This window comes from Drosophila erecta, unplaced genomic scaffold (assembly GCF_003286155.1).
Source record: "Drosophila erecta strain 14021-0224.00,06,07 unplaced genomic scaffold, DereRS2 tig00000294-arrow-arrow-pilon, whole genome shotgun sequence".
Taxonomy (NCBI): domain Eukaryota; kingdom Metazoa; phylum Arthropoda; class Insecta; order Diptera; family Drosophilidae; genus Drosophila; species Drosophila erecta.
In genome coordinates, this window is record NW_020825218.1 from 464,913 (window position 1) to 489,926 (window position 25,014).

General features: G+C 35.5%; 2 protein-coding genes across 10 annotated transcripts in view; both read left to right on the forward strand.

The window, feature by feature from the left end:
- Positions 1-13,295, forward strand: part of LOC6555838 (protein unc-13 homolog A) — a 36,858-nt gene extending 23,563 nt beyond the window's left edge. For all 5 annotated transcript variants that reach the window (XM_026983347.1, XM_026983346.1, XM_026983344.1 and 2 more), the window contains 15 exons: positions 3,214-3,355; positions 7,079-7,403; positions 7,489-7,761; positions 7,833-7,991; positions 8,046-8,171; positions 8,567-8,734; positions 8,790-9,071; positions 9,819-10,040; positions 10,141-10,307; positions 10,372-10,663; positions 10,725-11,082; positions 12,474-12,572; positions 12,628-12,790; positions 12,860-12,986; positions 13,052-13,295. In XM_026983347.1, the coding sequence (XP_026839148.1) occupies positions 3,214-3,355; positions 7,079-7,403; positions 7,489-7,761; positions 7,833-7,991; positions 8,046-8,171; positions 8,567-8,734; positions 8,790-9,071; positions 9,819-10,040; positions 10,141-10,307; positions 10,372-10,663; positions 10,725-11,082; positions 12,474-12,572; positions 12,628-12,790; positions 12,860-12,986; positions 13,052-13,213 (3,065 nt within the window). In that variant the 3' untranslated portion in view covers positions 13,214-13,295. The remainder of the gene's footprint in view (positions 1-3,213; positions 3,356-7,078; positions 7,404-7,488; positions 7,762-7,832; positions 7,992-8,045; positions 8,172-8,566; positions 8,735-8,789; positions 9,072-9,818; positions 10,041-10,140; positions 10,308-10,371; positions 10,664-10,724; positions 11,083-12,473; positions 12,573-12,627; positions 12,791-12,859; positions 12,987-13,051) is intronic.
- A 2,065-nt stretch (positions 13,296-15,360) lies between these two features.
- LOC6555839 (GIGYF family protein CG11148) lies at positions 15,361-25,014 on the forward strand. 5 transcript variants are annotated; one of them, XM_026983214.1, is made up of 9 exons: positions 15,361-15,624; positions 16,137-16,506; positions 16,565-16,738; positions 16,801-17,095; positions 18,257-20,860; positions 22,481-23,446; positions 23,503-23,577; positions 24,501-24,655; positions 24,735-25,014. In XM_026983214.1, the coding sequence occupies exons 1-9, from the start codon at positions 15,611-15,613 to the stop codon at positions 24,858-24,860; spliced, it is 4,779 nt and encodes a 1,592-aa protein (XP_026839015.1). In that variant the 5' UTR covers positions 15,361-15,610; the 3' UTR covers positions 24,861-25,014. The 5 variants fall into 5 exon arrangements, with proteins under 5 accessions (XP_026839015.1, XP_001982705.2, XP_015008686.1 ...); XM_001982669.3 differs by having other exon boundaries at positions 15,361-15,431; XM_015153200.2 differs by having other exon boundaries at positions 15,366-15,437.

Consider the following 25,014-nt stretch of genomic DNA (forward strand, 5'->3'; position numbering starts at 1 on the left):
TAACCAATTACTTAAAAGCAAAGGGCCTTATTTTTTTTTTTTTGGTTTGCGATTAATGTAAATAAATGTATAATTTGATTTTAAACATGATATGGGGGAAACAATGGTTTGAGTCTAGCATACATTGGATTTTGTTACTCTACTTTTCTAAAGATGATTTCTAAATTTTGTTATTATTACATTTTAAGGAATTTACGTTTTAAGTAAATTGTTTGTATTACCATTACTTAACTTCCCAGTGAAAATTTGTTGGGTACTAATTTGTATGGTCTTATCCCATATAGAGTTATAAATACACACAATATTCTATTTTAAGTAGATGGTTTTGAAATTTTTTTTTTTAGATGATCACAGGCAATTTTAAATTACCTTAATACTTAAATCATATTTACCGTGAATATTACCCTCAGATACACTGCTGTGTTATATTGCGAATGGGCTACTACTGGTTGAAGTACTCATGAAAGACTTAAAATAAAATCAACGCTAAACGTTTTTTTTCCTTAAAAACATTATTTAAAAGATGAAAAAATTATTTTATACGAAAAAAGGGGTTATAACTTAAATGCTTTACCCCCTTGCAGAGGGTATAATAATTTAATTCAAAAGTCTGCAACGCACTAAAGGAGAATTTCCACCATATAGAGTATACATATATTCCTAGTCAGTATCAACAGCCGAGTCGATATTGCCGTCTCTCATTTTTATATCTATCTGCATGACCCTTTCTAAAAAGTCTTCTTTTTATTACAAGTAAGGCCGGGACGTCAGAACGTTTTAATAAAGTGTTCAAGTTTTTAAACTTGTAGTCAATAGCAATAGAAAACACGGTTACAGCTCTTTTACTATTCTAATTAAACTGACTGAATTTTAATGCAATATGATATTGTAAAGTCCAGTTCCCCGACCCTCCCGTTACTCAGCTAGTGGAAGTCCGAATGAAAAATACAAACATGTTTAATAGAAATTGGGAAAAAACATTGGGAACATGAAAAAAAAAATTTAAAATGAGTGTAAGCGTCGCAAAAAATTTGTATGGCAAATCGAAGGAAAATTAAAAAGTTAAATAACAAAATTGAAACAATATCAGAACATTTTTCAAAAGTGTGGTAGTGACAGTTTTAGGTGTTTTTTGTCCGTTAGAGTGGGCGTGGCAAAAAGTTTTTGTAATCAGTAGAAATACACAGTAGAATTTACAGTAGAAATACACAATATTTATACATACATTATGTATAAATTCAGACTCGAATTACTTTTTTTTACAATCCACTTTTTAAGCATTTAGTCATAATTGCGTTTGCTATCATTCTCAGGACAAACTTTTTAAATTACTGTTCAAATCTTTTCCTAATACCTTTTACCATAAAATATATTATTAAAAATATATTTTTATAAAGTCAGCAAAATACTGGAAGTTTTCTTTTCGCATTTGATTTGTACTATTTTAATTAAAACTATAAATCGAAATAGTAACTTAAATAGGAAGAGTATTAAATTTTTAAAATTATATGAGTTTTCATTCCGGGCCATATTAGCTATTAAAATTAAAAGGCGGTACAATATCTATGTTATTTATTTATAAGAATTATTTTAAATATATGCGGGGCAATTAAGTGCAATTCATTGACAGATTTTATTTATTGTGATTATGCTTTGAGGTTTAGATTTTAAAAGCGTGAAAGCAAACTTGCCCCTTTTTTAATGCGACATAGCCAAATTCATGCTTTTATTTCGTCTGAGCTGATAGAAATTGACAAAAAGCTCTGGTATCGGATTCAATAATTGCTGAATTTTTAGACAAGGCAAGAAAGGCGGAGCTCGTCCGCGTTGAAATGAACGGACTGACAGGCGGACATAGTTATGTACATCAACTCAGCTGTTGAAACTGATGAAGAACATACATACAATATATACTGTATATGGCGTCAATATGTCTTTTGAATTGCGTTGCCAACTTCTGACTGCAAAGTACATAGTTTATACTATGCTTATGCATCCTGGAAAAAAAATCCGCAGCTGCTACTCTGATATAAGACTGCGGCTTACAATGAAAACCAGGGCTGCTCAAAACTGTCTTACTGATGACGGCACTTTAACAAATACCTATGCTAGATACATATGTATGTACATATTCAAAATTACCTGTATATACATATGTATGTATAAACAATATTTACCTATCCATATATATACACTGATCTGTACATTAATCTGTAAATAAAACAGGGATTGGTAAATCTTTATTGAATTTTGTTTGTTTCTGTATATTTGATTTTATAAAAAGAAAGGCTTTTTGTTGGCAATTGGCAATTGTTAAAAAGCAATTTTTTATTACCTATGTACATTTATGCGTTTGAGGTAATAATAATGCTATCCGATCTCGTAAACATTAATGTATGTATGTTTTTTGTTTTTGTAAAAGCATATGTACATGTTCTACACTGTTTCAATGCAAGTTGGTGTATTTTTTTTTCTTATGTAGGTTATATATATACATAGTTATATCTGTTGAACCACTCCATTATTACTAAACTAAATATATTGTTTTTGTGCTCTTGTGATCTTTAAAAATATGATCAGTTTTTTGTATTTGTACAGAACTGAGTGTTTTTCGTTATTGACAAAATACCTTTGACAATTACCTACATACATATGTCACTTGCATCTTTCTGACTAGCAATCATGTGTACATAAATGTATATACTTATATTATCTTAGCGATTGTGTATATGTACATACATATGTGTATATGTGACAGAGTAATCAAGTCAGCAGCACTGCACTGTTTCTGCTGAGCTGATATTAAAGATCATTACTAAAAAGACTCCGTTTTTCTCTTCTTCTTTCTCCCTTGAAAATCAATTTCCAACACTGAAAATAAAAACCAACAAAATTTAATCAATAATTAAATGCACATATTAAAAAACTCTCAAAACTACTTTCTTCGTTTCAACTCCCCAAAATCGCTTTGAAAATAAAAATATAAAATTTCCAAATCTTAAATTTTAACTATTTTAAAATCAATACAAACATCAAATTAAAATTGGCGACTAATGAAATGAAAATGACAAACTTTAACATCTGGAACATCATTTTAATCGGCATGCATTATTTGATAACCACACTCGAAATTGTTGATTTGCGGATTATGGTTTTGGAAACGATGAACTGCTGAATTGATGAACCCACTATATTTGACCTGGTTTGATGCAGTGATTTGTGCTCAAGGCCTGATAGCGAAGGATAAAAGCGGTACCAGTGATCCATATGTGACGGTGCAGGTTAGCAAGGTGAAAAAACGAACGCGAACAATGCCGCAGGAACTTAACCCTGTGTGGAACGAGAAGTTTCACTTGTGAGTACTTGTGCCCTAAATTAAATCCCTTACTTAACCTCCACAATATCAATTGTGTATGCTTATATACAATAATTACACCTAAAATGCACTCCCACTTGTGGTATATTCAATATATAAAAATTAGGATCATTATTATTTGTAATGATCAATATTGGTGACAATTTGATGCTTATTTTTGAGCAAATATTCAGGTGCAAAGTGTAATAGTATTTAATACTAGGGCATTAATTAGGGCATATCGTTTAACAATGCTAATGAAAGGGGAACTATACATAACTGTTTTGTTTCGTATTAAAACATCGTCGAAATACTTATATAAAGCTCAAAATAAGTTTCTAATTGAGTTAAGTTACTTTTTAGCTACATATCTAAATATACACACATACATTCATACATATATCTCTTTTAAATGAAACACATATTTATTTCGTGAATGAAGCGAAACTGAAGCGTTACCATTTTTTAATCGTGTAATAATACTAATATTATACCCGATGCTGGTAGAGTTAAAGGGTATACTAGATATGTGGAATAGCATTTACCAGGTAGAAGAAAGCGTTTCCGAAACCACCGGTGAAATAGTACGGTCATCTAAAGCAATTCACTAAGAAAGTTCTTTGCCACAGAACTCTGAGAGTTTTACTAAATTATTTTGTTTTACTGATTATTGAAAGTTGGGTAAAAAATAAATAAAACATATAAATTTCTATGTTAAATGGCTGCGCATTTGACGCTAACTTTTTTACAACTCTTATACTTTATACAGGCATAGATGAATAGATGGCTTTCCAAGGGATCTTTGATTTGATCAGTTTTTTTTCGATAGTAGTGGATAGTTATTAAGTTAATTTTTTAATTTTGATTTAATTTTTTTTTTTCAAGTCGAATTTTGAATTTTTCCGGTTTTTTTTTTTTATTGTTACAGAGTAATATTACAGAGCCTTATTTGCACAATTTGGCATTAAAAATCTATATTATCTTAAATGAAATATTTTCTTTAACGCCTAATTAATAAAAACGGCAGTACATTTTTTTATTTAATATTACTTCAAATTCTTAATACAAAAAAGTTGTCAGTAGTGGCGCTATCTCAAAGTGTATACATATATATAATATATACTTGAATAGGATCAATAGCCGAGTAGTCCGTCCGTCCGTGTGAACGACGAGCACTCGGCACTACAATAGCTAGAGAGTTGAGATTAGGCATACAGATTCCAGAGATTTGTTTACTGTTGCCACCCCAAGTTTTGGGCGGTGGGTGGCAACATCAGGAATCCAGCTTGCGTTACGTCTCTAAGATCGGAAAGTCTAGTCTGAACTTTCTAGCTCTTATAGTTTCTGAAATGGGCAGGGCCAAATCGCCTCGGCTACGTGTTACATACTTATCAACGAATCAAAAAAGTAATATAAAATTAATTTCGTATATATATATGTACATACATATGTATTTATGAATTTACATGTGCATTTCACTCCAGCATCTTCATTTACTTGTTCACTGCACTTGGTGATTGCGTTTTTATCGTTTTTGTCTTGCATTTTTTGTTTTCGTTTTGCTTTGCGCATAATTTTGTTTGTAATCAAATTAATTTATTTCCTCTTTTTTATATGGCACTTGCCTGCTTATATTCTGTTCGGGCTGACTTTGATATTTTGGTGCTGATTTCACATTTGATTGACTGCTTGTATGTGATGATAGAACAGGGCATTTCTAATTCATGATGGTGAACCCGACGCCATTCAAATTTAAATGGGATTTCCAGGACTTGGTCCGTATTCCACCCAGTCACGGGATTGAAATTAGCAAGCATGAAGCCTAACAGAACAAGAGAGAACCCTATGGTCGATTGCATCGACTACCAGATACCTGTTACTTAACGGGTAAAATAATTACGGTGATATTAGAGGGGGAGGGTCATCATTTAGGGCGCTTCATCACTAATGTACTGTTATCCACCGCTATACGGGAATTAACATTAGTCTGCTGGAATATGAGGAAGTAATATACGGCAAATAAGGCAAACAGTGAACCGATTCAATGCGATCCGAGTGAACTCCACATTGAGAACATACCAAACAGGTGATCAATAGCTAAGAATCGGACAGACTAGCGAAATAAGTAAGGTTTTAGTCAAGTAAGGATCATTAAATTCCTTTGACCATCTGTATATAAAACAAAGAAAAGCCATGGCCTACTGACAATATACGAAATATGATCTGAAAATTTATGTTTTGGGTCCAGAAAAACACCAAGATCCTCAACCCATATTATTTTGTCCAAAGAGCACACACTTAGAGTGTAAGTTGAGTGTATTGTCATAACTTTACACTAGGACCCATTAAAGTTTATCACGACACTAATTAGAAAGCTGTCTAGACCGAATTGTAAGTCCAAATGGCCTTAAATTGCAGGCCTCATTTAACATCGTCTGCGAACATAAATTCAAGCGAAGGTTTTATTACAAAGGAAGGTCATTAATAAATAAGGTGGCTCCCTTGTGGGATGTCGGATAGGACTCGGGGAATACGTTGTCATTCGATACATTGACATACAGTGCCATTCAAATAACTTGAAATGCAATTTAAAAGATCAACCGGGAAACCTAATAATTAATAATAGAGTCTAATGCTAATATTAAAGTCAAAGTAGATGACATATTTTTGAAGCGCTGTATTACGAAGAAGTTAAGTTAGAGGTTGTTGATCTACGTTTCATAAAACCGATCTGACATGGTGATATGATTGACCTACAAAGGTGCTAGGAATACCCGACAATTTAGAGATACCAATTTGTTCCTTATCAGAAATGACTCCTTTCACATATACGGAAACTTTGAACTTTCCAGAGATAAGGCAAGCAGTTTCAGAAGAGGTTTACACAATGCTTCAGCATAGAACTTGGGACCCGAGAACCCGGAACCTGGCGAATAGACAGGTCTAACACTTGGGCTTAGCAGTAAGCTTTCGCTTAAAGTGGGACAAAATATTTAATTCGACTTAGATTCCGCAAAAAAATTCAGAGTGAGGTAATGCCTGATCCGATGCTACCTTATAAGTAGGATAATATGGATCTTCAGATTGAGTAAGAGGTGCTACTCTGGATAGAAACACACGTTCAGGCCGTGTTACAAAGCATAAGTCAAGCAATCGATAACGATATGTCGAGCAAGACGTTAAGCAATTCATGTGCTATAGGGAGAAATATATTTTATTTTTCTTCTGTGAACCACGTAGAACCAGGTCACCTAGAACTACAAATTGGTCCCTATCGGATAGCTTATTTGAGACCATTTGGATAGCGGACAAATGACGCCAATTATGACTCCACCTCCCCGCCTGGAGGGACGATCGTGCCTTTTTAATGTGTATATACATCCTGGTAACACTTTAGAGTTTAGTATCTCCGGCTTTAACCAAGTCTCTGTAAGCACAATTATAAGGGATGCAAAGGAAAGGCAATCAGAATACAACTGAGTAAGCTTGCTTCTTGAGTTTCGGCTTATTGGTTTTATTTAATATTATTAGTTTACAGTTTACAGCAAATGCAATAATAACATAATTATACGATTATAATTCCAGTAATCCCAATGCAGGCTAGTCACCGAATATATTATATTATAACATGTTAGAAACAATTTTTTTCTTGAATTATAATAATTATATAATGAATGTTTTATTACAATAATAAATAAATTATTGTTTATTGGGTGAATTTAGCGAATGCCACAACTCCTCTGACCGCATTAAAGTTAGAGTTTGGGACGAAGACAATGACCTGAAGTCGAAGCTGCGTCAGAAATTAACTCGAGAGTCGGACGACTTTTTGGGCCAAACAATTATTGAGGTTCGTACTCTTTCCGGTGAAATGGATGTATGGTACAACCTGGAAAAGCGTACAGATAAATCCGCGGTGTCAGGCGCGATAAGGCTTCATATATCAGTTGAAATAAAGGGCGAGGAAAAGGTAGCTCCTTACCATGTACAATATACCTGTCTTCACGAGAACCTTTTTCATTATCTTTGTGAAGAAAATACCGGAATGGTAAGTAATACATTTAGTTATTTATTTATTAAAAAGTTCTTGTCTCATCTCATACAAATCATGCAAATTGACAATCATTTTAAAGGTCAAGCTGCCAACTCAAAAAGGGGACGATGCTTGGAAGTTGTATTTTGATGAAATACCCGAGGAGATTGTCGACGAGTTTTCTATGCGATATGGAATTGAGAATATCTATCAAGCTATGACACATTTCCATTGCTTATCTGCTAAATATCTTTGTCCAGGGGTACCAGCTGTAATGAGTACCCTGTTGGCAAACATAAATGCCTATTACGCTCATACGACTGCTTCCTCAGCAGTATCGGCCAGTGATAGATTTGCTGCCAGCAATTTTGGGGTAACCAATGAATTATCATTATTATTAGAAAATATTTCAATCTCTTTAAAACGAAATCTATTCTTTCTTAGAAAGAAAAATTTGTTAAGTTGCTGGACCAGTTGCACAACTCACTGAGGATCGATTTGTCAATGTACAGAAATAACTTTCCTGCATCGAGTCCAGAAAAGTTAATGGATCTAAAATCTACAGTCGATTTATTGACCAGCATTACATTTTTCCGCATGAAGGTAATATAATTATATTCAAAATTGAATAATAATATATTATATATACCAACCTAGGTACAAGAGCTATCTAGCCCGCCGAGGGCAAGTACTGTAGTCAAGGATTGTGTTAAAGCATGCCTGAGATCCACGTATCAGTTCTTATTTGAGAACTGTTATGAACTGTACAACAGAGAATTTCAGGTAAAAATTATTGCATATTTTAGAGTATCATACATACATACTCGTACAGTCTTAGTAGTAGTACATAATATTAGTATAATAATAATAATTATAAATTAAAAATTAAAATAATTTTAAAGATGTATGGCCAGAATATACTATTGTGCTACAGCTCTCTATCTAGGATAGCTTTCTAGTCTTGAATTTGATTCCCGCGACAGGCGGGCTTTCGGGATTGATGAAACGATTAACGGGTATCTAAGGTGAAGATTGTACAGATTGTAGCGTTCGTTCTTGTTAATATTATAATGCTATGATCGCTACTTATGTATCTTATACTATTTTTGGCATATACTCTAGTCCCCTTTTTTTAAAACCTTTTTTTATTAACCAACTTGTTGTTGAACAAAACCCAGGTTGATCCCAACGAAGCTAAACGTGCACCAGATGATCACGAACCTAAGCTTGATAGCGTTGACTTCTGGCACAAGCTAATAGCTTTAATCGTATCGGTAATAGATGAGGACAAAAACAGTTACGGAACCGTTTTAAATCAGTTTCCCCAAGAGCTAAATATTGGACAGGTAAACTTTTGGTTGTTGCTCTTGAGAACATTTTTACTTTGATATACGTATGCAGTTATCAGCATCTTCAATGTGGCATCTCTTTGCTGTGGACATGAAGTACGCGCTCGAGGAGCATGAGCAGCATCGTCTATGCAAGTCATCCGCTTATATGAACCTCCACTTTCGAGTTAAGTGGCTATACAGTAACTACGTCAAAGAGGTGCCTCCCTACAAAGGAGCGGTGCCCGATTACCCAGCATGGTTCGAGCCTTTTGTGATGCAGTGGCTAAATGAAAATGACGATGTCTCATTGGAATACCTTCATGGCGCATTTAAGAGAGATAAAAAAGACGGGGTAAAAACTATAAAAATCTGTTGGAAAGTGAAAGAGACCTGCTCGAGAATGTATCGCATAAATATATGTGATTTATGTATTATTTCATTTTTAGTTCCTGTATCCATTTGGAAGTAGTTGGGTGGTGTTTTTGCAGATATGTTGATCATAACTATATCCCTTTCATTTCTCATCCTGGAAACAAACGTTAAATATTTCAGATTTCTGATTTGGTGCCCTATGGGTCTAACCCTGATTTATAACTATTTTGTTAAAAGTTTATGTGGTTATTAAACATACAAGATGTTGCAGGGAAATTATCAGGGAATCAAGTCGCAAATCACTGTCCCGACCAGCTTGCATATCTTTCCACTGCGAGCCCTTGTTTTGAACTTTGGGAAAAGTACACATAATATAATAAAATTGTAAGTCGATAAGAAAAACTCCATAGAGAATTATACTATTAAAAAGACTAGCAACACTAATATCATATTTTCACATTGGGTGATCTAACAGCTCGTAGGAAAAGGCCCTATTTATGTAGAAGGCATCTGAGATCTGCTTTCAAGCCCTTCTTTGCTGATAAAATAAAAAAAACACAATAGGCTGTTTTATCATTAAACACCCTCAAGCGAAGACGAAATGATCTATACACTTGCTTTACTTTTTCCATCACATTTATATTTTGTTTACTTGTGCAGGTCTTCAAATAATATTATTGCTATTATAACCAGTTCTGAAAATAAAACTATTTGCGTTGTGTTGTAGTTTCAAAAGAGCAGCGAGCACGCGCTTTTTTCAAATTCTGTAGTCGACGTTTTCACGCAATTGACGCAATGTTTCGATGTTGTTAGCAAACTCGAGTGTCCTGATCCAGAAATTTGGAAACGTTACATGAGGCGTTTTGCTAAAACAATCGTAAAAGTGCTAATAGCCTATGCGGATATTGTGAAAGTAGAGTTTCCAGAGCATATGAAGGATGAAAGAATCGTGAGTAGAAAAATAACTCTGTAATTTATATAGAATATATTTAATCATCCACGATATATATGACGATATATGACCCCATTTTTCCTCTCTACCCTGATAGGCTTGCATACTTATGAACAACATTCAGCAACTGAGGGTGCAGTTAGAAAAAATGTTTGAGTCCATGGGTGGGGATAAGCTGGAGGAGGATGCAGCGAATATTTTGAAAGAACTTCAGCAAAATCTTAACTCAGCGTTGGACGACTTAGCTTCACAATTCGCAATAAGGTTGGTTTCAGTAAACATCAATGTTTAAAAATAAAATATATACTTTTAAATTAAACATCTTTAGTTTGGAGCCACGTATTACTCAATCAGTGCGAGAACTTGGGGACATGTTGCTTTCTATTAAAGGAGGCAGTGGAACTCTTGCTGTTGGTAATCTTGCAGCCCAACGGAACGCGGTCGCCGTTGAGGCCGATGAAGTTTTAAGGCCGCTTATGGATTTACTCGATGGCTCTCTAACTCTCTATGCGCAATCATGTGAAAAAACAGTATTGAAGAGATTACTAAAGGAGTTATGGAAGATCGTAATGCGAATATTAGAGAAAACAATTGTCTTACCACCTATGACTGATAAAACTGTTCGTATAATAATACTACGGAGCTTAGTGAAATGTAATTAATGTCTACTTTTTTAAATAGATGATGTTTAAACACCTTACTGACAATGCAAAAAACTTGGCATCCAATGCAAAAATTGAAGATATGGGTCGTTTGTTCAAGTCACATATGGCTGGAAAGCAGGATGTTAAAAGTGCTCTGAGCGGCGTAATGGACATATCAAAAGAAGTGGAAAAAAACTTGTCACCCAAGCAGTGCGCAGTTCTCGACGTTGCCTTAGATACAATAAAACAATATTTTCATGCGGGTGGCAACGGACTGAAGAAGACCTTTCTCGAAAAGTCGTCCGAGCTTCAGAGTTTACGTTACGCACTTAGTTTATATACACAAATGACAGACACATTAATCAAAACCTTTATATCCAGCCAAGTTCACGAGGGTAAGTACACTTTAAAGTGATCCTGCATAATGACAGCTGTTATTTTTTTCTTAAATATTTTTAATTTTTAAAGTTTTTAAAATTTCTAATACATAAAAATGTATATTCTGACGAAAGTATTAGCAATGCACTGTATTATTTCGTTTTCGATTCGTTGAATGAATTCAATTTTAAATTAAAAAACACTTTTATGCGTTTATTAGAATATTTCGGCTGGGGTACGTATCGCCCTCACAAGATACCTTCTTTAAATACTTCCTAGGTATTTTTTTGTTTATATAGAGTATAGATATATGTACATACATAAGGGCTGGCCATTGCACTGCCCAGACTGTCACGCCATGCTATTGAACGATTTTTTATTTTTTTATTTGAAAGTGTATTTTGCCATTTTTAGTCGGTACACCAAAACTTCTTTTGGCCACATCCACCCTAAGGCTCAAAATCCGCAACAAACTGTTAAACCCACACAAAAGACATTAAGACATTAACATTTTTTTCGAATTGGCTTCTAAGATGGTTCTATTGTACTCATAGAGCTGGTTCTAAAGCAATCTACAATTCATCGATGCCCAAAAACATTACAAAATCGTGCCTAAGAGACACGCCCTTTATGGTTTTTGTGAGAAGCATTGAGAAGGATTTCCGAATTAAATTCGTTCATTATTTCCCAGGTAACCAATTTATAAAAATAAAAACAGACAACTTTTCTTTAATATTTGTTTTTGTTATATAAATATTTGTCTATGTTAATCAATCATATGGAAAATTTTAATCCAACCAAATAAACTACAAACAAAAAATAATGCTATAGTCGAGTTCCCCGACTATCAGGTACCCATTACGAGAAATTTCAAAATTTTCTGGAATATCGGTAGAAATTGGTGAAAAAAAAAAACCAAATAAAAGAAAACTTAAAAATTTTTTAAAAGTGTGGGCTTGAGAGTTTTGTGCGGTTTGTGGGCGTTGCAGTGGGCGTGGCAAAAGTTTTTTGGCAAATCTATAGAAATTTACAATACACATAAAAAAGAGAAAAAATATCACATTTTTCAAAAGTGTGGGCGTGACAGTTTTGTGTGGCTTGTGGCCGTTAGAGTGGGCGTGGCAACATTCGGAAACAAACCTGCGCCGCGTCTAAGTCTCTGGAAGCTGTAAAAGGAAGAAGGTTCCGACCATATAATGTATGTACATATATGTATTCTTGTTCAGGATCAAGTCGAACTGGCCATGTCCGTATGTTCTGCCATATTTCTGGTGGAGCCCAAAATCGCCCATTTTGACCATACTTTTAAAAAATACCTTTTTTAAAAAAAATTTTGTTTATTCTCAAACCGCAAAAAGACTGTCCCGTTCACAATTTTGGTAACTTTGATTTCATTACATAAATGTAGTCGATCCAGAAAACTCAGAGGATAGTGTCGGCGAAATATCCGTGCAAATAGACTTATTTTCCCATCCAGGCACCGGTGAACATAAAGTAAACGTGAAAGGTGAGTTCAAAATATCGCATAATATTTATATATGTCATTACATGTTTACCTCTAGTTGTTGCTGCTAATGACCTTAAATGGCAAATACCTTCGGGTATGTTCAGACCATTTGTTGACATTAATTTGATCGGACCGCACCTTCAAGAAAAAAAGAGAAAGTTCGCGACAAAGTCGAAGTCTAACAACTGGTCACCCAAATACAACGAATCATTCAGCTTGTAAGATTCTTCATGAAATGGTAAAAAATGTAATAAATAATATTAATAATTTCCTTTTGTGTATACTAGCACCATTGGAAATGAGGAGCAGTTGGACTTCTTTGAATTGCACATTTGCGTTAAGGACTATTGTTTTGCTCGTGATGATCGACTTGTAGGAGTGGCTGTAATTCCATTAAAAGATATATCGGAAAAGGTTTGTAGTTCCTATGAAGTCGTATGAATGAAATAATGTGAATTTATGTATGTTTTGAATAATAGGGATCGGTCGCATGCTGGTTACCCTTAATGAGACGTATTGAAATGGATGAGACGGGTTGGACCATTTTAAGAATTTTGTCGCAGCGAAATAATGATGAAGTGGCTAAGGAATTTGTCAAGCTGAAGTCGGAAATACGGCAGGAGCCAACCATGGGCACATAAGGCGGGCACCTCGTACTACCAAATCCTCACAACTACTACAATATTAAATACTACATAACATTGTATAATTTGAAAAAAAAAACTTTATTTGAATTTATTTTTTGGAGAGGTTTATATTACAAGAATTTGTAAAATCAGAAAGAAATCATTCATAATATATGAATATAAATATATGTCTTAACTTAAAATATGCTATAAAAGATATGTTTGGTCACGTATACAAAAATATTATGAATATTATGTTAAAAATTTATATTTTAAGCGCACCCACACACTTACAAAAATTAATATACTATTTCTGTCTTTTGGCATTTGTACATTTGTACATAATGCAGGGCACTGAATTATTTATTTTTTAAATCCATTTTCATCTGTACATTTTAAAATCACAAACGCACATTCCTATTTATGTAAATAAGTACCTGTATAATAATGAATTGGTAATTCTTAAAAACATTTGTTAAAGATTCTTCACATACACAATAAGTCCATGTTAGTCTTTATTTTTTTCTATTGCAATAAATGAAAGTATATTAAGTAAATCTTGAAAATAATTATCAATGTGTTAAGATAATCCTTAACTAGACCCCTACATGTGAATGTACCATTGAAGAGGCTTACAGTACGAAAGTAATATCTTAATATCTGTAATATCCAAGCGGTTTCATTCAATTTGCGATTAGACATGTTTCTTGATCTCTATCTCATTAGTGGCTAAATAATTACTTATAAACATTACGGTAGCTTATCCAGAAGGACGAGAAGACTCATAAAACCTATGGCGCATTGTGATACTTGGAGAGGTAAGCTTTGCGAGGGTAAATGCTAACCCAATTTGTTGGATCCTTAAAAATTAATAAAATGTATAGAAACGAGCAAAAAATTTGTTGCTGTGGACTTAAAAACTTCCATTCTGTTTCCATTCTGTTTCTGTAACATGCGCATGCTTGCGGCCACGTGCGTAACGACATGCATTTTAGGATGAACAGAACAGAACGCTCACCCACAATACATTTTTCAGTATTATAAAAATATTTTAGAATTGGATGATGCGATCAAAATATCTTAAAACATAATTTTTAGTAAATGAAAATGTTTGCTTACAAAGAAAATAGTATAATTGATTCTCATACGGACGGACAGATCAGGTATACAAATGAATAATTTAATCACTAAGTAAAGGCTTGGTTTTGTACTATGCAGCTAATGGCGACAACGGTATAGTGCGCTCTCTCTCGCCTTTTGAACAATAATCACTGATTATTTATTTATTCAAGATCTAATGGAATACCCAAAAACAGACCTAAAACGTTCTAAGTTAGATGGTTTTTAAATAATTAAAATTTTAGGGCGTAATACTATCAGTGACGTCAGAAAGTAGCAAGCAGTAAATGTATCCCCAGCCATGTGGTGTTCAATCTTGAATATCAATTCTTTCATTCTCACTTAGTAACAGAGGCTATCTGATAGTCGAGAAAATGGGGAAGTGTTCTCACTTGTTTATTTTTACAAAAGCTAGCTTCGGCGTTGAAAATAATGAAATAATAATGCAAAAACAACAGAGAATGCTATAGTCGACTTCTTCGACTATTAGATACCCAAAACTCAATCAAAGGGAATCCGAAGTAATTTTTAAAATGTTGGGAGTAAGAGCGGGCGTTGCCAAAATGTTTTCGCAAAGACAAAAGAAAAAAATCTCACTTCTCTTCTACCAGTTACATACTTCTAACTGAATCTAATTCCTGGTATAAATATCTAGCTTAAGTTCAACATTATTATTGAATTTCTTCACAAGAAAGTGCTTATGTATATCCATCTGTATATTGATATATCTGTATATTGATTTCAACTTTGAAAGTTCCAGAAATTTGCATATGCGCTCGAAACTCAAATTGTTTGTATACAACAAGCTCAATTATAGCTAAAATGTGTTTATTTTTAGGAGAAAATGTTTTATATTATAAATAGCATACGCTGTTTTGTTTCAGAAAGTGAGAGTAGAATATTTTCCCTACCTCGCGGTTTAGTGCTTAATGTAGCAATGTGGAAACAAGGTTGTTGGATCTGCCGAGTATTGGTAGTGGAGCTAGTGTAGAAGGAACATAAGGTCAAAAACACCCCTATGCTAAGTTATATAGTTTACTTTACATTTTAAAAGACGGCCACACTGGTTTCACCCTCTATATTGGTATTGGTATTTTACGATAATATCTTGGTGGTACGTGTAAGTAGAATATTTTAACAGAATTCAATTTTTTATTAATAATGTGGAGTTGTAGTAGCCTAATTTTATTAAGACCAGCAAAAAAAAATTAACTAAACAACATACATGCTATGAGCCCGTCCATTTGCACGCATCCATACGAAAGAGCAATAGTGCGATGAAACCACATACATATGTACATCACTGTGTATGTAGATACTAAAGAACTTTTTTTTTTTTTTTGTAGTTCTCTACTTATGCTGTGATTTATATAAATTTAAAGAATTCTATTGAAAAAGGAGCTCGAATGAGGCATTTGAACTCTATGAACATGTATGTTTAAAATGTGTGTTGAGTGTGCATGTGTATTTGGCGTTCGTGTATGACAGTCAGTTTCATATTTTAGGTTAGGTTTCTGTGTTGCTTTATATTTTGTATTATAATATTTAGCTATTTCTATGCATTCAGTCAAGCACTGTCATGTTTATTTATCATTAGTCCTTAAGTTACTTTTAAAATGAATCCTGTATTGATTGCTTTAAAAAAAAGACTATTTGGATTGAGTGTGCTTTATTTATAGAACATCAACTGTGAAAAATAAACAATTGTCTACCTAATAATAAAGCCAATAAGAGTTTAACGAGTACCACGAAAATTTAATTTTATTGGCGATCTGAACATGTGCAAATCAATCAACTAAAAACATTTTTTTGAATTTAGTGTCAGCATAACATTAAACAGGAGGCAACTGAAAATGACAGATTCAATGAAATTTGGTCCGGAATGGTTACGCAATATGTCAGCCGAGCCTTCGAGCTCTCCCAGTACCTACAACGTTGGTACTGGTGCTCAAAACATCTCGATTGGAGGGCACAACCTGGGAAACAACACGACAGCATCCACTTCGCGTAATCTATTTCCAGAATACCGGTACGGACGCGAGGAAATGCTGTCCTTGTTCGATCGGAATTGCCTACTGCCTCATATCCTACCATCGTTCAGAAAGCTCTTCGTGGAGAAGGTCCAGTACCCGCTTGCACTAACACCGAGCTCGGAGGAGGACACCAACCAAAACTCGCTTGGCAATAACGTATGCTAAGAAATTTGACATGATTTTCGTAACATAATTTCCTTTACTTTGAAAATAGTCTCGTCCTGCCTGGTTGCAGCGCTCGCCCGGTGGATTTGGTAGTGCCTCCCGAGGATCTGGACGTGGTGGAACAGTCGACCGGGGCCGAATGCGCGGAAAATCTGCATATCATCCAATATACCAACGCCCAAGCGGTCTATATGATGAAAGCTTATCGGTAATATCAGTTAAGGTAATTTGCAATACGGATTAAAAAAAAAAGTACGATTCGTTGCTGATTTTGTTTGCTCCCAGGCCGAACGCACATGGAGCGATCGCAACGGAACTGGAGATTCTGCGGCTACCACCACCTCCACTAGTGGCCCTGGTGGTATAGATTGGAACGGAACGCCAAGCTCAAGTCCTCGAAAAGATTATTCTAGTCATCATCGCAACTTGGAAAATTGGCGACGAACACGTAACGAAGATGGATCCGGAGATGGTCCAGCTACCAGCGGTTCCATCGGAGGACCCGATATTGCTGGTTGGCGGAGCGGTGTCGTCGGTGGAAGTACAAGCACAAGTTTTGGTACCAATAGCCATCGCTGGGGTTAGTCAATTACCACTATAGTATTATTTTTATATTCAATATAGTTATAGTTCTTTAAAGATACCATTCATGCTACAATCTGTTTTTTAAGTTTGTATTTCTTTTAAACTTCTTCTTATACACTTTTTTTTTTTGATAAATATTATATTATTATTTTTTATAAGAAATCTTTTAGTAATGAGGCTAATTTTTATAAAAGATACCGCATAATAATCTTTAAAAATACCTATTTTCAGTGGGAAATTCAGTGTTTTTGTATTTTTGCCAGAATACACTTGATTTATCAAAAAACACGAGCCCAAAATAAGCCTTGTGTCAAAGCTTAACGGCAGTTTTAAAGTTCAGGATTATAAAATATAGAAAATAGCATGTTTTCAGCTTAAAAAAATGTAAGCAAAGACAATTCATTTCGTTTTTGTCTAAAAAATGTTCATAAAAATGCTGCTTACTACATAGTGGTATTGCCATAGATAGTATATAAATATGGGTTTAGTTAAAATGAGTTCCAATAATGCTACAATGCTCCTTATCATAAAGGGAAAGATTAAGTAATGAAAAAAGAAAATCTCATGGCCTTTGACCTTGACCTTTGTAGTTGAAGTGAAGCTCGCATAAGAAGGTGTATAACAATGCTTTGCTTGCCCTCTTACTTACCAACAAATTATATCACCGTAATTTTTATTATTTACTTTAATCGCGCACCAACAAGTAGCTCAAAACCCACCGAATAATGTTTTTTGCTTCATAATATTAATTTTCGGGTTTTGTAGCGGTGAATACAACTGATGGAGAGCATAATACAGCATGCAATCGGATTGATTGTCCCGCAATGTCAAAGAGCCAACATATTATGTGTACCTAGTCTACAGAAAAGTGCTTATTACAATTTAAAAGCTTGACATTTTAATGAAACAATTTTTTTAGTTTAGAACTCAACCACAAAATATAAATTAAGTGTGCAATCCATGTATAAACATGTGGAAGACGCCTTCCGTTGCCGATGTGAAGTACAGTGTCGCCGACTAATACATTTTATTTATATTGAGTTTACAACCTTGGATGGGTATCCGTTATTCCTCTTTTGTAACTGGCCCAAAAAATTGCAATTTAAATATAAGAATATAATGTAACAAAATTTTTCTTTTCATATTTTTTTTTTAGGAAGATCTACAAGCTGGCGTGATGAAGACCCTAGCGTCGAGAATACAACTAGTTTGCAACGTTCGATTTCATCAGTTGGGACTTTAGGTACAGATCGAGACCGCACTGGAAACAGTAAAGGATCTGGAATGGGAGTTGCAGAGCCGGGAGGAAGCACATCGCACCCACGCTTGTCGAGCCAATTATGGACTGTTAATAGTGCAGGCGGTGTTGATGTCGACGAAAATCTTCCCGAATGGGCAATGGAAAATCCATCGGAGTTGGGTGGCAGTTTTGATGCTAGTGGAGCGTTTCATGGAGATACCGATCTAAAACTTAACAAAAGTTCGCATATTTTAAAAACCGAAAGCTTAAACTCCGATAACGATGTGACAAACCAAAAAAGAAAAGACCTGTCTGATGCAGATAGTGTTAAAGATAAAACCTCAGAAACCTTATTAACGAAAGATTCCAATTCAGCAGCTGTGCAAGAAGAAGTTGAAAGCAGTTTATCCCCAAAAAGCTCTACAACGACAAAGAAGGAAGAGATCCATGGAGATATTTCAGAACGGATCAAAGAGGTCGCCGATGAAGTAGAAAAACTTATAATGGATGATGATCATAAAAGCTCGGCGAATCAAAGCGAACTTCAAAATGATGACCGGTTTACAGCTGCACTACCAAGTCTAGCAGCCATTGAGATAAGCATAGAACCGAGTGTTACAGGAGTGCAACAGCAAGCGCCTTCCACCATGCCCATACGAGTTCCCAATACAATTACAGATGTCGCTCATCCAGCCCATCAGCATCCAGGTGTTTCGTTTTCGGATCATGAGACTTTGCAACATCATAACATGCATCTACCACATTTTCCGATGCTTCCTACACCGCATATGATCAATTCAAATCTGAATGAATTGTGGTTTTACCGGGATCCGCAGGCAAATGTACAGGGGCCATTCAGTGCCATTGAGATGACCGAATGGTATCGCGCTGGCTACTTCAATGAGAACCTCTTTGTACGCCGGTACTCTGAGAATAGGTTTAGACCACTGGGAGAGCTTATAAAATTTTGTCATGGTAACATGCCATTTACGCACAGTCACTTGCTTCCTTCGCCTATAGACCTAGAGAACCTTTCTGTTGGTCAAATACCAACCCCTCTTACAGCGTCCCTCTCAATTACACCCCATAAGCCATCACCAATTCCTATCGCACTGTCTGTTGTTGAACAGCAGTTGCAGCAGCAAAGAGATGAGCATCTGAAGGAAAATGTAACCGCAACCGCTGAATCTCTAAGTGCTGCAATAAAAGGAAATTTTAGCGGAAATAGCATTAGTAATACATCTCATTTGCTTACAATGCGGTTTCAAATGCTTCAGGATCAGTACTTACAGCACCAGGAATACCAAATACTAGCTGAGCTGTCGAAAAATGAATGCTTTCAGCGGCTTTCGGCTGCCGAGCAGGAAACAGTTGTTCGTCGGAAAGTTCAAATGCTGGTTCTTCCTGAGTATTTGATTAGTTTAAACGGATTAAGCAACTCCTTGTCCGTACTGAACCCCGTCGCCGGAAGACAGTTATACAGTACAGTGGTTGAGCAGGCCAAGAAAGATCAGCAACATATTTTTGCAAACAACAGCGAGCATCAACGTTCAGTGGGCAATTTACTAGATGCTAATAATTTTATTCTAAACGCCCAAATAATGCATCAGCAATCGCAACAAGAGGTAGGTGCCTTGGCAGCATCCGTTGATTGTATTATGCAAGGTGGAACTGCACCCGACCTTAGTAAGCCTAATGAACAGCCAAGGAATGAGTTGGACTTAATTAATGAATACAACTTACGGATGCTTTTGCGGGGCCAACCAACAAGTACTCAACAGCATCCACCTTCGCTGCCGAACTCTGCTAACGAAAATCTCTCTGGAGTGGATTTTTTAACTGAAACACAATTGTTACAGAGGCAAAATTTAATGATTCCTATCTGGTTACCCCCTAACAAGCAACAACAATCCGACCAACAGTGGGCTGGAATGACTAACGCGGAAGCATCATTATGGGGAGTGAGCCACTTAAATGAAGAGCGTAATGACGATCAGCAACTATATGTGCAGAAGTCTTCTGAGGCGTGCTTTGTAGATACAAAAAAAGATGTGAAAATTTCACCATTATTACAAGTTCAATCGGGAGATATTGTTAAACACAGCACTTCAGGGGATTTAGATCAGACCGCTGAAAATTTAAAGAATTCACATAATCAAAAAATAGTCAAATCCCTTGTTTCCGACATTCAACAGAATCATAAGGAACAAAATTCACATCAGCACCAGGCAAAGCAGGCTAATAAGCAGAATCTGAATACAAAACAGAATGCGACACAGCCAGCCTTAGTTAAGCAAATTAATGAAGATGATCGCAAAAGAGAGCAGACAGAAGAAAAAAAAAAGCAAAAGGAGGAACGCAAGCGCCAGCAATTGGAAGATGAAAAACGTAGGGCGTTGCATGAATCTGAAGAACGAGCCCGCCAAATTCGAGAGGAAAAGGAGAGGCAACAGCAAATACAAGCCCAACGTCGAAAGGCATTAATAGGCAATGCTGAATCAGTTCAAAGTGGGACTCCAGGTTAGTACTTGAAATCGAATTATTGCTGTATACAGTGGTGGACACTAATTTAGCACATGGTCGATTTTCTTTTCTTATTTTTTCATTTGTAAAATGATTAGATCAGTACTATTTTATTGTGCGGGTAGGTTACTAAGTAGAGAAGATTTTTATTTTCACCTCTAGCTTTTGTCTTCTTTCTTTGCCATTCGTTTTTATCCAGACACCCCCAAAATGGGCTGGACACGAATTTAGCACACTTGACAAAACAGTGTATTTTTATACAGTAATAAATGTTTTTTTTATTTTAACTTTGAATATTATGTTGGATTCCTTTATGTTTATATACTTCATGAAGTCTTTGTGGCAAACTCTGCACCAAATCTGGAATCCCTTCTGCGGTATGCGAGACCAAGCATTTTTTATTGTGCTGGGTGTTACAAGTCCAATCTGCTTCTGAACATCCACCATTCTCAATAGGATTGAGGTCGGGGGATTGAACTGGCCCTTCATTACGTCAATATTGCTATCCTCAAGGCAACTCTTCACTAGTCGTGAAGTGTGCTTAGAATTGTTATCGTGCATAAAACGCCAGTGTAACGGTAAATCTGCATAGAGGATCATAACATCAGAGATTATTATTATTATTATATTATATATTATTATTATTATTATTATTATTATTGTTCATATGCTCCTTGGCGAATTAAATTCTTGCCTTTATATTATTTTTGTGCTATATATATTTTGTGTTGTGCTATACATCCGCGTAGATTTTCTTCATTAAGACGTCTCCTTATCGTTCTGGAAGACACATTTACTCCTTGGGGTAATGAAATTTCATTTCTAATCGCCCTTGAAGCTCTGGATTCTTTTTGAATGAGACTGTCCTGCCAGGCTGTGGTTTTTCGGGGTTGTCGTATTTGTTTTTGCCTTTTTCATTACCATTGTTTTCAATATGTTTCAAAGCGTTATAAACCATTTTTCGAGAGCAGCCAAGATCCTTTGAAATATATGAAATTGATTTTCCCGCCGATTTAATGATTTGGATGACATTTCGCTGTGCTTCAGTACACCAGCGACCTTTAGCCATTTTAAACCTAAGTTTTTTGTATTTATCGAAGTAATAAAGCACAATTAAATAATTTAAGATCGAAAAATTCACTTGCTTCCAACAACTGTAAGTAACGATCAGAGTGCCAATTGTCCAGCCAATTTTGGGGGTGTCTGGATAAAAACGAATGGCAAAGAAAGAAGAGAGGTGAAAATAACGGTACTTCTTCTCTACTTAGTAACCTAACGGCACAATAAAATATTACTGATATTAACAACATATAACATAACATATTACTGATTTTAACAACTGAAAAAATAAGAAAATAAAATCGACAATGCGTAGTGTGCTAAATTAGTGTCCACCACTGTATATGCATTTTATAACTAACATTAAATATTTGATAGAATGAACATAATTTAAACCATTTTTTTAATAAAAAAAAAAAGGTGTTTTAAACTGGGAGCTTATACTTTGGTTTTAGTTTAAGAACAGTAATATTTGCGAAAGAAATTAAAAATGCCATCAAAGCGTTACATTTTAAACTCTTATTGCAATGATTTATTATTATTATGTTTTATTTATAGGAACATTCGCGTCTGCACAAGGCAACAGGAACGACGCAGCCAAAACAGCAGAGCCGCAAGCATCCTCTCGCTTACCATCTACATCCGTAGCGCCTTGGTCTCTGCAGTCTCCAAATTCTATGAGCACTGCGCCTGGTCTCGCAGAGATACAAAAGGCAGAACGTCGAGAGCGTCGCGCAGACCAGCAGCGACATCAAGAGCTATTAGATAAGCAATTGCGTGCCAATGCTGCAGCTGCAGCTGAAGCCAATGATGCTCTGCTCAAATGGCAGTCAACGCCAGCGTCGGCCCCCGTAATAAGTCTAGCCGAGATTCAAGCGGAAGAGGCAAGACGGTTGGCCAACGACCTTGTGGATCAGCAGCGTCGACGCGAATTGGAACATCACCAACAAGCTCCTCTATCATCAGCGGTTTTGGTAGCAAGTGCAACTTCCAACATCTGGGGTAACGCTAATAAAGCATGGAGCTCGTCCGCTTCTCAATCACTTTCATTAAGAACAAGTTCTGGAACTGGTCTATGGGACGAACCGAATGCACTAGGTTCTATTCAACCAATTTATGGATCTGGAACAAGCTGTGCCAGTTCCGTAACTGCGGCGGCAGTCCTGGCAGGAGGATTGAACTCAACTAGTAAATCCAATCTACAAGCTCAAAATAAGTCTTCGGCTTTATTTGCGTCGCCTCGAAATTTGCGCAAGAGTCAAACAGTGCCAGCCTTAAATAACCCAGGAAAGGCAAATAAAAGTGGACCAGGACAACGGCCAGAGAAACAAAATTTGGCCCAAATTCGTTCAAAAGGTCCACCTGTCTCAGTTGAAGAGAAGGAAAAAGAAAGAAAGACGAATGTAAAAAGTCATGTGCAGCAAAGCAGCACCGACCAAGTCATTAGCAAGGTTAATGAGTATGAAAACGAGTTCACTAGCTGGTGCATAAAGAGCTTAGATAATATGTCCGCTAAAGTCGATGGTAAATATTTGCATAATTTGTATCTTTTTAAATCTTAATTTTCCTTATATTTTTAGTACCCACGTTCGTGGCATTCTTGCAGGACTTGGAAGCGCCATATGAAGTAAAGGACTATGTCCGAATATACCTTGGTAAGTAATAAACAAGTAAAACGCTTTAGTCGAGTTCCTTGACTATCAGATACCCTTCACTAAGCTAGTTTTGAACGAGAAAGTTCAACATAGAAATTGGGGCGCTGTATCTCTGGAATCTGCATGCTTAATCTAAACTTTCTGGCTTGAACCTATCATACAATAGGTTGAACTTTCTCGTTCACACTCCAACTAGCTTAGGATTTTCTAAGATTTTAAGTAAAGGATGATTATTGTTTTAAGCCAGTTACTGAAAGAGTAAATGAGTAACCTAGATTTGTTTAATTGTAAGCTACTGGTATACATGTGCTTGATTAGGATCACTCGCCGAATCGATCTAGACATTCTGTCCGTCCGTACGGCGTTCCGAATGAGCAGCAAGATCGCGTTAACTATTAAGCATGCATATTCAAGTGATGTTTAAGCTGCGAAGTTTGTTTCGAAGAACTTCCACGCCCACAAATAAATATTAAATGACGTTACACAGTCGTAAAATGAATATAAATGGGGTAGCTCCAAAGATATTTTTGGATGAAATTTTCTTGTAAGCTGTTCGATTAATATTAAATAACGGATTTAAAATCGAATGGACATAGCCTTCAAAGTTGAACTATATGTAACAGCCCAATTTTACGTAGCCGCATTCAGATAAACATCGGAATCCGCAGAAGCCACAAATGGAATTGAGGCTGAACATAAACATTCTAGGTACTCTATCGGACTGAAAAAGTAAAAAAAAATTAATTTAAAGAAAATCAAAATTAACAAATTTTTTTTTTTAATTTTCTGATAACAATGTTTTTTAGTACTATGAATTTAAAATGCCGGTAACCGGGTATAATTTTTGACAAACTTGAAAAGGTCTTTCCAAAAAATATTTCGCTTTTTAAATTCGATCTTTAACCCAGAGTGTAATCTTTTAGGTGATGGAAAAGATTCTTTGGATTTCGCAAAACAGTTTTTGGAGCGACGTAGCAAATACAAAAGCTTGCAACGTGCCCAAAATGCACACAATGACGATATGTGCAAACCGGCTCCTGCTATTACTCCATCTGCGAACGACTATGCTGACAGCAAGGTATTTATGAGCATATATATGAGCATATTTATTTCACATCCCATTAATTTTATTGAACATAATTGTATTTATTTTTAAGAACAAGCAGAAAAAGATTAAAAAGAATAAGATGACTAAGATGGACGCCCGCATTCTTGGATTTTCAGTAACAGCTGCCGAGGGTCGCATAAATGTTGGCATTCGAGACTATGTCGAAGGACCATAACCACTCCGAAAATGCGATCAAAAACTTAAATTTTTCTATAAAATTAGAAATGTTATGAACTGCAGAATAAAAATATACCTTAGGTCACAAGAGGATGTGCGTTAAACCCTGAAATACCTAAATAAATATATATACATATATATACACTAACAAA

What these genes read in the sequence shown, in the direction of transcription:
- LOC6555839 (XM_026983213.1), top strand. Translation starts at nt 15,724, where the DNA reads ATGAGGCATTTGAACTCTATGAACAT. An exon ending in CATTTGAACTCTATGAACAT is followed by an intron (nt 15,750 to 16,136) that starts GTATGTTTAAAA and finishes TTTTGAATTTAG; the next exon opens with TGTCAGCATAACATTAAACA. An exon ending in AAAACTCGCTTGGCAATAAC is followed by an intron (nt 16,507 to 16,564) that starts GTATGCTAAGAA and finishes CTTTGAAAATAG; the next exon opens with TCTCGTCCTGCCTGGTTGCA.